The following is a 12,583-nucleotide window of genomic DNA, read 5'->3' as shown; positions in this document are numbered from 1 at the left end:
ACCCGAACATTGTAGGGTAAAAGCCCACCCGGGTGTTGTGCCATGTATTGTGCCAAGTCTGTATGCTGCAAGAAAAAAGTGTGGACATCACAAGATTAAACAGGGGTGCTGACCATTGTAACATTGCACCAATAAAGACCCCTCCAGGATCCCTCTGTTCCTCAAAAGTCATTTACATTACACATAACAAAAAAGTATTAATAACACAAGTGTATAATTATATAATTACTATGGTGCCATGCAGCATTTGGTGCCGAAATGTAGGAATTATAATTGGAGTATGTGCTCCCTCTATTGGACCTTCTTGTCATAGACGATGAATTGGTGCTTTGTGTTTGTGCACAGCTACAGAAGTACAGTAAGTAGCTTATATGGTAACAGGGTATTATCACTGGTAACATTCCCCTTTCAGGTCACTGCAGCATGTCTATGATCTGGGAGGAGATTTGTGGGTAATACCTTGATTGATATCCAATGTAATGTGCAACTATGGGTGCAGTCAGGTGCCTACGTATGGGTGCAGCCAGGTGCCTACCTATGGGTGCAGTCAGGTGCCAACCTATGGGTGCAGTCAGGTGCCAACCTATGGGTGCAGTAAGGTACCCACCTATGGGTGCAGTCAGGTGACTTCCTATGGGTACAGTAAGGTGCCTACCTATGGGTGCAGTCAGGTGCCTACCTATGGGTGCAGTCAGGTGCCAACCTATGGGTGCAGTAAGGTACCCACCTATGGATGCAGTAAGGTACCTACTTATGGGTGCAGTCAGGTGCCTACCTATGGGTGCAGTCAGATGCCTACCTATGGGTGCAGTCAGGTGCCAACCTATGGGTGCAGTAATGTGCCTACCTATGTGTGCAGTAAGGTACCTACTTATGGGTGCAGTCAGGTGCCTACCTATGGGTGCAGTCAGGTGCCTACTTATGGGTGCAGTCAGGTGCCTACCTATGGGTGCAGTCAGGTGACTTCCTATGGGTACAGTAAGGTGCCTACCTATGGGTGCAGTCAGGTGCCTACTTATGGGTGCAGTCAGGTGCCTACTTATGGGTGCAGTCAGGTGCCTACCTATGGGTGCAGTCAGGTGCTTACCTATGGGTGCAGTCAGGTGCCTACTTATGGGTGCAGTCAGGTGCCTACCTATGGGTGCAGTCAGGTGCCTACTTATGGGTGCAGTCAGGTGCCTACCTATGGGTGCAGTCAGGTGCCTACTTATGGGTGCAGTCAGGTGCCTACCTATGGGTGCAGTCAGGTGCTTTCCTATGGGTGCAGTCAGGTCCCTACATATGGGTGCAGTCAGGTGCCTACCTATGGGTGCAGTCAGGTGCCTACCTATGGGTGCAGTCAGGTGCCTACCTATGAGCGCAGTCAGGTGCCTACCTATGGGTGCAATCCCATGCCTACCTATGAGTGCAGTCCCATGCCTACCTACCTATTGTAATACTTATGGTTTGCACTTTGGATAGTAAGTCCAGTGCTCAATGGTAAGGAATTTATCTAGAAAGTATATTTTTAGAATGAAACCGATCTTGCAATGAGAGAAATGACACCAACTACTTAAAGCGACGTTTTAGTCTTCCCGGAGCTTGGACATAAGGAATAGCAATTCCTCCTCTTTCACCTTTCTATACCTTGAGACCAGAGGTCCAGGAAGACCTGTATAATTTATGTGAAATTCGTTAACAATACACATGTAAAACAATACAAAAATTACATTTAAAAGACTGATAACAAAGTAGGAACCACAAGATGGCACCAAACTCCCACAAAAGTGACTAGTTCTGGAGCTGGTTACAATGTCTCCAAACATTACAATAGATCGAATGTAAATAAACCTGTGTTTGTCTCTCAAGTGGCGCGATGTAAGATCAACCATACACATATGTGTACAGTCAGGTGCCTACGGATTGGATTTTTACAGTATCTCAAATAGATATGTCATCATACATAGCTTCAGTACATTTAGTAATTATAACAGCTTCTCATGTACACTGACTGCCCAATATTATTATTATTTATTATTATAGCGCCATTTATTCCATGGCGCTTTACATGTGAGGAGGGGTATACATAATAAAAAATAGGTACAATAATTTGAATCAATACAAGTCACGACTGGTACAGTACGAGAGAGGTCCCTGCCCGCGATGGGTCACAATCTACAAGGGATGGGTGAGGATACAGTAGGCGAGGAAAGAGCTGGTCATGCAGCGGTTTGGTCGATCGGTGGTTACTGCAGGTTGTAGGCTTGTCGGAAGAGGTGGGTCTTCAGGTTCTTTTTGAAGGTTTCGATGGTAGGCGAGAGTCTGATGTGTTGTGGTAGAGGGTTCCAGAGTAGGGGTGATACGCGAGAGAAATCTTGTATACGATTGTGGGAAGAGGAGATAAGAGGAGAGTAGAGAAGGAGATCTTGTGAGGATCGGAGGTTGCGTGTAGGAAAGTACCGGGAGACGAGGCCACAGATGTATGGAGGAGACAGGATGTGGATGGCTTTGTATGCCATGGTTAGGGTTTTGAACTGGAGTCTCTGGGTAATGGGGAGCTAGTGAAGGGATTGACAGAGAGGAGATGCCGGGGAATAGGGGGGGGACAGGTGGATTAGTCGGTCAGCAGAGTTTAAGATCGATTGGAGGAGCACAAGAGTGTTCTAGGGGAGGCCACACAGCAGTAGGTTGCAGTAGTCAAGACGGGAGATGATGAGGGCATGCACTATAGTTTTTGCAGATTCTAGGTTGAGGAATGTATGGATCCGGGAGATGTTTTTGGGTTGAAGTTGGCAGGAGGAGGCAAGGGCTTGGATATGTGGTTTGAAGGAGAGATCAGAGTCAAGGATTACCCCGAGACAGCGAGCTTGTGGGACTGGGGAGAGGGTGCAGCCATTTACTTTAATGGATAGGTCTGTTGGGGGAGTCAAGTGAGATGGGGGAAAGACGATGAATTCTGTTTTGTCCATGTTAAGTTTTAGAAATCTAGCAGAGAAGAAGGATGAAATAGCGGGCAGACATTGTAGGATTTTGGTTAGTAGGGAGGTGATATCTAGTCCAGAGAGGTAGAATTGAGTGTCATCGGCATAGAGGTGATACTGAAAACCATGAGATTCTATAAGCTGTCCCAGTCTGAAGGTGCAAATCAGGGGCGGGGAACCTCAGGCCCCAGGGCTATTTACGGTCCTCGATGACATTTTATCAGGCCCCCGAGCAGATTCTCAGGGACCACATTTTTGGGCATGGAGGTGTATTTTGATTGCCACCAGCTCATTAATTTCTTCTTGCTCTGTTAGCACACACACACAGTGTTCACTACTGAACACTGAAGGGCATGCAATGAAAGATTATGTCCTGACACCAGTGCCAGAGTCAGGATGTACTTTGTGGGCAGAGTTTGTATGGCCCCCGAAGGATGGTATAAATATCCAAATGGCCCTTGGCAGAAAAAAGATTCCCCACCCATGGTGTAAATGGAGAAGAGCAGGGTCCCTATGAATCAACCTTGAGGGACTCCGACAGTTAGGGGGCGAGGTGAGGAGGTGGTGTGTGAGTGGGAGACACTGAATGTCTGGTCTTTTAGATATGATGCAATCCAGGATAGGGCCAAGTCTGTGATGCCAAGAGATGAGAGGGTCTGTAGTAATAGGGAGTGGTCCACTGTGTCATAGGCAGATGACAGGTCCAGGAGAGGGAGGACAGAGTAGTGTCGCTTGGCTTTGGCAGTCAGCAGGTCATTGGTGAGTTTAGTTTGGCAGCTTCAGTAGAGTGATACGTCCGAAAGCCAGATTGTAAGCGGTCGAAGAGGGAGCTGGAAGAGAGGTGGGAGGACAGTTCGAAATGGACATGTTGTTCCAGTAGTTTTGAGGCAAAAGGGAGAAGAGATATTGGGCGATAGCTAGATCTAGGGGATGGGTCAAGAGAGGACTTTTTGAGGATATGCGTGATTGAGGCATGTTTGAAGCATGAGGCGAAAACACCAGTTGTTATTGATAGGTTGAAGATATGGGTTAGAGTTGGGATGAAGACTGTGGTAAGGTTTGGGATGAAGTGGGATGGGATCAGGTCAAGTGCACAGGTGGTGAGATGTGATCTTGAGAGTAGGGTGGAAAGTTGGTCTTCTATAATGGTGGAGAAGCTGGTTTTGGAGGAGGAGGGCTGGGTAGTTAGGAATAGGGGTTGTGGGGGTTGTATGCCAAAGCTTTCTCTGATGTTATCAATCTTCTGTTTGAAGAATGAAGCAATGTCTTCAGCTCAGGTGAGTGGAGAGGGAGGATAACCTCAGCATTTATTGTGTCTGACTCTGTCATAGACCAGTTCCCCATGGCATCTACTACGGCATTCCACACGTCCTACATTCATGGCTCATATGTGGCTCCGCATATCTGGATTGTGCACAGGTCTCCTCAACCAAACTCAACATTTATGGTCAGAAGACCCAAGGCCGCTCCAGATATTGCAGCCCACACTGAGATCGGGAATGTCAGGCGTGTGAATCCAACCATCGGATGAGGATAAACAGGCAAGCACTGGATATAAAACCGTCACTCACCACATACTCAAACACAAATGTCAGGGTCTCCCGGGTCTGAATGATATCATGCAGAAGAACGATGTTCGCATGTTTCAGGCCTTTCAGGAGAGATGCTGAAGAGAAACACAAATGTAAGCAGCTTGTGAAAAGGTTTGTTAATATAAAATGGAAATCATCTTAAAAAAATAAGTTTGTGTAAATCAAGTTTTATGTTCAGATGATTTTTCTTTTAATTTTCAATGTCAATATCAATATTAAAGGGGTTGTCCAGGCACAGGAATTGATGGGCTATCAATAATAGTTTTCGTGGGTGTCCAACGCCTAGCACCCCACCTATCAGCTGTCATTTCCTCCAGAAGCCCCCAGATAGAAACGCTTTGACCACTGCTGCATCCAAAGTGTAACAGTTGACAGGCAATATTGATCCCCTCTGCAATGGACAGCTCATCAATACCTGAGCCCTTCAAAAAGAATCCTGAAGCCTTGCAGTTTCTCATAACAGCCTAAGGGTATGTTTAGATGCTGCTTTTTTTCTGCACCAAAAACCATTTTTGCAGTATTTATGTGCTTTTCCAGCATTTTCACTTGTGTTTTTTCCTTTATTTGAGTGGGTGAAAAATGCTGAAAGAATTGAACTGCTCAAGATTTCAAAGATGCCCAGCAGCCCGAACAACGCAAGGAAAAGGGAAACAAGACAGTTATGAAATCTCATTCACTTTGCTGGTACCCTGAAACGCAGGGTTTCTGCCAAAAAGACCACCACTAAACAAAAGAAAAAAAAAATCAGCAAAAACTCAATCAGTGACCATTGCTTAACCCCTTTACCCCCAAGGGTGGTTTGCACGTTAATGACCAGGCCAATTTTTACAATTCTGACCACTGTCCCTTTATGAGGTTATAACTCTGGAACGCTTCAACGGATCCTGACACTGTTTTCTCATGACATATTATACTTCATGATAGTGGTAACATTTCTTTGATATTACCTGCATTTATTTGTTAAAAAAACGCAATTTTCCAACTTTGAATTTTTATGCAATTAAATCACAGAGATATGTCACACAAAATACTAAAATACAAAAAAGTAACATTTTCCACATGTCTACTTTACATCAGCACAATTTTGGAACCAAATTTTTCTTTTGTTAGGGAGTTATAAGGGTTAAAAGTTGACCAGCAATTTCTCATTTTTACAACACCATTTTTTTAGGGACCACATCTCATTTGAAATAATTTTGAGGGGTCTATATGATAGAAAATAACCAAGTGTGACACCATTCTAAAAACTGAACCCCTCAAGGTGCTCAAAACCACATTCAAGACGTTCATTAGCACTTCAGATGTTTCACAGGAATTTTTGGAATGTTTAAATAAAAATGAACATTTAACTTTTTTTCACAAAAAATTTACTTCAGCTCCAATTTGTTTTATTTTACCAATGGTAACAGGAGAAAATGGACCCCAAAAGTTGTTGTACAATTTGTCCTCAGTATGCCGATACCCCATATGTGGGGGTAAACCACTGTTTGGGTGCATGGCAGAGCTCGGAAGCGAAGGAGGGCCATTTGACTTTTCAATGCAAAATTAACTGGAATTGAGATGGGACGCCATGTTGGTTTTGGAGAGCCCCTGATGTGCCTAAACATTGAAACCCCCCACAAGTGACACCATTTTGGAAAGTAGACCCCCTAAGGAAATTATCTAGATGTGTGGTGAGCACTTTGACCCATTAAGTGATTTACAGGAGTTTATAATGCAGAGCCGTAAAAATAAAAAATCATATTTTTTCACAAAAATGATTTTTCGCCCCCAATTTTTTATTTTCCCAAGGGTAAGAGAAGAAATTGGACCCCAAAAGTTGTTGTACAATTTGTCCTGAGTACGCTGATACCCCATATATGGGGGTAAACCACTGTTTGGGCGCATGGGAGAGCTCGGAAAGGAAGGAGCGACGTTTGACTTTTCAATGCCAAATTGACAGGAATTGAGATGGGATGCCATTTTGCATTTGGAGAGCCACTGATGTGCCTAAACATTGAAACCCCCCACTGACACCATTTTGGAAAGTAGACCCCTTAAGGAACTCATCTAGATGTGTTGTGAGAGCTTTGAAAACCCAGGTGTTTCACTACAGTTTATAACGCAGAACCCTGAAAATAAAAATTCTTTTTTTTCCCACAAAAATTATTCTTTAGCCTCCAGTTTTGTATTTTCCCAAGGTAACAGGAGGAATTGGACCCAAACGTTGTTTTCCAATTTGTCCTGAGTATGCTGATACCCCATATGTGGGGGTAAACCACTGTTTGGGTGCATGGGAGAGCTCGGAAGGGAAGGAGCGCCATTTGGAATGCAGACTTAGATGGAATGGTCTGCAGGCATCACATTGCGTTTGCAGAGCCCCTAATGTACCTAAACAGTAGAAACCCCCCACAAGTGACCCCATATTGGAAACTAGACCCCCCCAAGGAACGTATCTAGATGTGCTGTGAGAACTTTGAACCCCCAAGTGTTTCACTACAGTTTATAATGCAGAGCCGTGAAAATACAAAATCTTTTTTTTCCACAAAAATTATTTTTTAGCCCCCAGTTTTGTATTTTCCCAAGGGTAACAGGAGAAATTGGCCCCCAAAAGTTGTTGTCCAATGTGTCCTGAGTACGCTGATACCCCATATGTTGGGGTAAACCCCTGTTTGGGCGCACGGGAGAGCTCGGAAGGGAAGGAGCACTGTTTTACTTCTTCAATGCAGAATTGGCTGGAATTGAGTTCGGACGCCATGTCGCGTTTGGAGAGCCCCTGATGTGCCTAAACAGTAGAAACCCCTCAATTATAACTGAAACCCTAATCCAAACACACCCCTAACCCTAATCCAAACAGTAACCCTAACCACACTGTTGTGAATTCTGTGGCAGAGCTCCCTCCTGTGGTCACAAGTGGTACTTCGGCTGATTCTCTCTGTGAGCTTCTGTTGGTGGAGGGAAGTGGGACTGCGGCTTCTGAGTTTCCTCCCTCAGGTGATCTGGTGAGGTCGTTAGGTGCTTCTCTACTTAACTCCACCTAATGCTTTGATCCTGGCTTCCTGTCAATGTTCCAGTGTTGGACTTGCTTTTCCCTGGATCATTCCTGTGGCCTGCTGCTCTGCATAGCTAAGTTCTTCTTTGCTATTTGTTTGCTATTTTTTCTGTCCAGCTTGTCTATTTTGTTGCTGGAAGCTCTGGGACGCAAAGGGTGTACCTCCGTGCCGTTAGTTCGGTACGGAGGGTCTTTTTGCCCCCTTTGCGTGGTTTTCTTTAGGGTTTTGTGTAGACCGCAAAGTTACCTTTTCTATCCTCGCTCTGTTAAGAAAGTCGGGCCTCACTTTGCTGAATCTATTTCATCTCTACGTTTGTCTTTTCATCTTAACTCACAGTCATTATATGTGGGGGGCTGCCTTTTCCTTTGGGGTATTTCTCTGAGGCAAGGTAGGCTTATTTTCTATCTTCAGGCTAGTTAGTTTCTCAGGCTGTGCCGAGTTGCATAGGCAGAGTTAGGCGCAATCCACGGCTGCCTCTAGTGTTGTTTGGAGAGGATTAGGGATTGCGGTCTGCAGAGTTCCCACGTCTCAGAGCTCGTTCTATGATTTTGGGTTATTGTCAGATCACTGTATGTGCTCTGACCGTTATGTCCATTGTGGTACTGAATTGCCTTTCACAACACCACACCTCTAACCCTGACACACCCCTAACCCTAATTCCAACCCTATTCCCAACTGTAAATGTAACTTTAGCCCCAACCCTAACCCTAACTTTGGCCCCAACCCTAACTGTAGCCTTAACCCTAGCCCCAACCCTATCCCTAGCCCTAACCCTAACCCTAGCCCTAAACCTAATCTTAGTCCTAACCCTAGCCCTAACACTAGCTCTAACCCTAAGCCTAACCCTAAACCTAACCCTAACCCTAATGGGAAAATGGAAATAAATACTTTTTTTAATTTTTCCCTAACTAAGGGGGTGATGAAGGGGGGTTTGATTTACTATTATAGCGAGTTTTTTTGCGGATTTTTATGATTTACAGCTGTCACACTAAAAGACGCTTTTTATTGCAAAAAATATTTTTTGCCTTACAGTTTTATTCTTCGGGTCAGTACGATTACAGCGATACCTCATTTATATCATTTTTTTATGTTTTGGCGTTTTTATACAATAAACACTATTTTATAGAAAAAATAATCATTTTTGCATCGCTTTATTCTGAGGACTATAACTTTTTTCTTTTTTCTTTAATAATGCTGTATGGCGGCTCGTTTTTTGCGGGACAAGATGACGTATTCATTGGTACCATGGTTATTTATATCCATCTTTTTGACCGCGCGTTATTCCACTTTTTGCTTGGCGGTATGATAATAAAGTGTTGTTTTTTGCCTCTTTTTTTTTTTACGGTGTTCACTGAAGGGGTTAACTAGTGGGACAGTTTTATAGGTCGGGTCGTTACGGACGTGGCGATACTAAATATGTGTACTTTTATTTTATTTTTTTACTTAGATAAAGAAATGTATTTATAGGAACAATATTTTTTTTTTTTAGGATTTTTTTTTAGGATTTTTTTTTTTACACATGTGAATATTTTTTTTTTACACTATAACATTGCCCCAGGTACGGGGGCATCATGTTATAGTGTAAGATCGCTGATCTGACACTTTGCTGTGCACTGTGTCAGATCAGCGATCTGACATGCACTCCTGGAGACTTCCCGGCGCCTGCTCTGAGCAGGCGCTGTGATGCCACCTCCCTGCAGGACCCGGACGCAGCCCCGCGGTCATTTTGGATCCGGGTCAGCTGCAGGGAGGAGGTAAGAGACCCTCACAGCAACGTGATCACATCGCGTTGCTCCGAGGGTCTCAGGGAAGCACACAGGGAGCCACCTCCCTGCGCGATGATTCCCTATACCGCCAGCAGTGTGCCGGGGGTTAATGTGCCGGGGGCAGTCCGTGACTGCTCCTGGCACATAGTGCCGGATGTCAGCTGTGATAGTCAGCTGACACCCGGCCGCGATCGGCCGCGCTCCTACCATGAGCGCGGCCGATTGCATATGACGTACTATCCCATCGGTGGGCATACGGGCCCACCCCTTCTCGACGGGATAGTAGTCTAATGTCAGAAAGGGGTTAAAACTTCTCGCCACGCATAGAGATGAGCAAACTGTTCAAGGTTCGGCTTGGCGAATGTCCCGATGTTCGCCGAACATGTCCGAACCCATTGAATTCAATTGGAGGCAAAACCAAATGCATAGACAACACCTTCAGGGGGGCCACAAGCTGCCAAACAGCTAAAATTAGGGACAGACACCAGGATAACTACCAATTGAAGCTCATCAAGAGAATGCCAAGAGTGTGCAAAGCAGTCATCAAAGCAAAAGGTGGCTACTTTGAAGAACCTAGAATATAAGACATAATTTCAGTTGTTTCACACTTTTTTGTTAAGTATATAATTCCACATGTGTTAATTCATAGTATTGATGCCTTCAGTGTGAATAGTCATGAAAATACAGAAAAATCTTTAAATGAGAAGGTGTGTCCAAACTTTTGCTCTGTACTGTATATGTCTAGAAACTTCAGGTGTGAGGCATTCTGAATTACCTTCTCGGATAGCAGTAAAGGGGACGCCTTCCTCAGCTTTCATGCTGATGACTTTCAAAGCAACAAGCTGTCCATTAATCCTGAGGGGAAAAAAATCAGAAAGACCTGCTGTAATTGCACACTAAATTGATTCCGCTAAACAAACAAGAATAAAGAGCGATGATATCTAGAAGTGCTATATTTACAGTACCACTAGATGGCAGCATTACAGTGTACTGAGAATTCACCATGCACAGCATATGGCTGCTCAGCTGCTGCAGGCCCAGGCTGGGAATCACCTTCATGTTGATCATATGTAACGCTCATTAATCTCGTGTAGATGAGGAAATTATTTGTCCAGTCAATGCTATACAATCTATCATTGTATAATTCAATAAAGCACATTAAATTTCCACATGTGTGATTGATGTACAACAATACTGGACAAAACATACTGCATAATTTTAGATTGATCATGAATGTTACATTTTTTTTTTTACTCGGGATGAAAGTGAGATTTGTAGAGTTTACGTCCTAGCAGATCATGACACTTATTAAAAATAGGTCAATATTCCATTCCTGTAACCCTATCATATCCAGCTGGGGCAGTATTTTGCTTTTCATACAGGGGGTTAGATAGCAACTTACATGGCGTCTCTGCATGGTACATATAATCATTTCATAATTTGTACCTGCATATAAAGGGACCATTTGACCAATCATCATTATCATAACACAACCACTAAAAAAAAGATGATACCAGGTCGAGTAAAGTATCAAACTGTAACAACTTTCTTATTAAAATCATCAGACAAAAGGTGAAAGGAAATGAAAAAAAAAAAGAGCCGTATCAAAAAGGATACTGTGCATACAAAAAGAGGCACGTGTCCAGGGAATCAGGTAGGAAAATGACTTGAATCAATAGTCTCTCAGAGATGTTTCAATATAAATCATATTTTAAATAAATACAATAGTATCTAATAAGTGTCCCAATTTGGACCAGATTGTTGTTACAGTTTGATACTTTACTCGACCTGGTATCATCTTTTTTTGTGGTTGTTTACAGGGGGGCAGGCAGATCAGGATCATATTGCCTAAAGGTACCTTCACACTGAACGATATCGCTAGCGATCCGTGACGTTGCAGCGTCCTGGCTAGCGATATCGTTCAGTGTGACAGGCAGCAGCGATCAGGCCCCTGCTGGGAGATCGTTGGTCGCTGCAGAAAGTCCAGAACTTTATTTCGTCGCTGGACTTCCTGCTGACATCGCTGAATCGGCGTGTGTGACACCGATCCAGCGATGTCTTCACTGGTAACCAGGGTAAACATCGGGTAACTAAGCGCAGGGCCGTGTCATACCCAACAATAGTCAGACCACCACAGTCTCCAAGATACTTGTACGGTAGGAACCAATCAGAGGCAGACATATTACTGGTGCAACCTGTGCGGCTGCACAGGGGCCCAAGGGGTAAAGGGGCCATTTCCACTCCCAAAGCAGGAGGAATTGTGTACTTGATGAGCCTATATATTGTTCTTGTCTGTGTCCGCCAGTGTAACCAATGTAGAGCAGGCCTGTCATCAGATTTCACATTATAAGGCAGGCGTCACATTCAGCGTATAAAAATACTGTCCGTAATTTACGGCCGTAATATGCAGAAAAGTCCCCAAAATAGTGGTCCGTATCTCCTCCGTAGGCAGGGTGTGTCAGCGTATTTTGCGCATGGCATCCTCCGTATGTAATCCGTATTTTCAGCACCTCTCTTACGTCCGTAAAACACGTTAGTGTGACGCCGGCCTAAACTGCATACAGTATTAAATAGATCTATTTGACCCAATGAAGCGGGTGTACTTATTTTGAAAATCCAGAATGGCTGAATGATCCTTTCTGAAAGTTTTCCTGCCTTACATTTAGATGAGCGGGAAATGAGCATTTAACATCATGTTGCAACACATTAAGGCTAAGTGCACACGTTCAGGAATTCATGCAGAAAATTCCTGTGAAAAACCGGACATTTTCTGCATGAAATCCGGAAGAAATCCGCATGCGTTTTTTGCCGCGGTTTTGCCGCGTTTTTGACGCGTTTTTGACGCGTTTTTTTCCGGACACTTCCCAATGCATTTTGTAGTGGGAAATCCGCATAAAAACCGCAAAAAGAATGAGCATGTCCGGATTTTGTGCCTGATGCGTTTTTTATGCGGAAAAAAACGCATCATGTGCACAAAACATGCGGAATTCATTCTAAATGATGGGATGCTTCTTGTATGCGGTTTTTTTGCGGTTTTATAGCGTTTTTATAGGGAAAAACCGCGAAAAAACCACGAAAAAACCGGAACGTGTGAACACAGCCTAAAAGGATTAAACAGTTATTCTTCCATGGATTGTGATATCTGCTGACATCCTCTTAACCCCTTAGGCCACATGCACACGTTGCGGAAAGTGGTGCGGATTTTTCTGGACTGATTTTTTTAAAATACGCAG

General features: G+C 44.0%; 1 protein-coding gene across 3 annotated transcripts in view; it reads right to left on the bottom strand.

Moving 5' to 3' along the window:
- The window catches only part of CDK15 (cyclin dependent kinase 15), a 265,773-nt gene that overhangs the window by 184,534 nt on the left and 68,656 nt on the right, over window positions 1-12,583 (bottom strand). For 2 of the 3 annotated variants that reach the window (XM_069733568.1, XM_069733566.1), the window contains 3 exons: window positions 10,126-10,205; window positions 4,532-4,626; window positions 3-65 (listed from right to left, as the gene is read on the bottom strand). In XM_069733568.1, the coding sequence (XP_069589669.1) occupies window positions 3-65; window positions 4,532-4,626; window positions 10,126-10,205 (238 nt within the window). The remainder of the gene's footprint in view (window positions 1-2; window positions 66-4,531; window positions 4,627-10,125; window positions 10,206-12,583) is intronic. The other variant, XM_069733567.1, reaches the window with a different exon arrangement.

This window comes from Ranitomeya imitator, chromosome 7 (assembly GCF_032444005.1).
Source record: "Ranitomeya imitator isolate aRanImi1 chromosome 7, aRanImi1.pri, whole genome shotgun sequence".
NCBI classification, from domain to species: Eukaryota; Metazoa; Chordata; class Amphibia; order Anura; family Dendrobatidae; genus Ranitomeya; species Ranitomeya imitator.
Note: the sequence above shows the minus strand (reverse complement) of the source record. Positions and strands in the feature narration are given on the sequence as shown.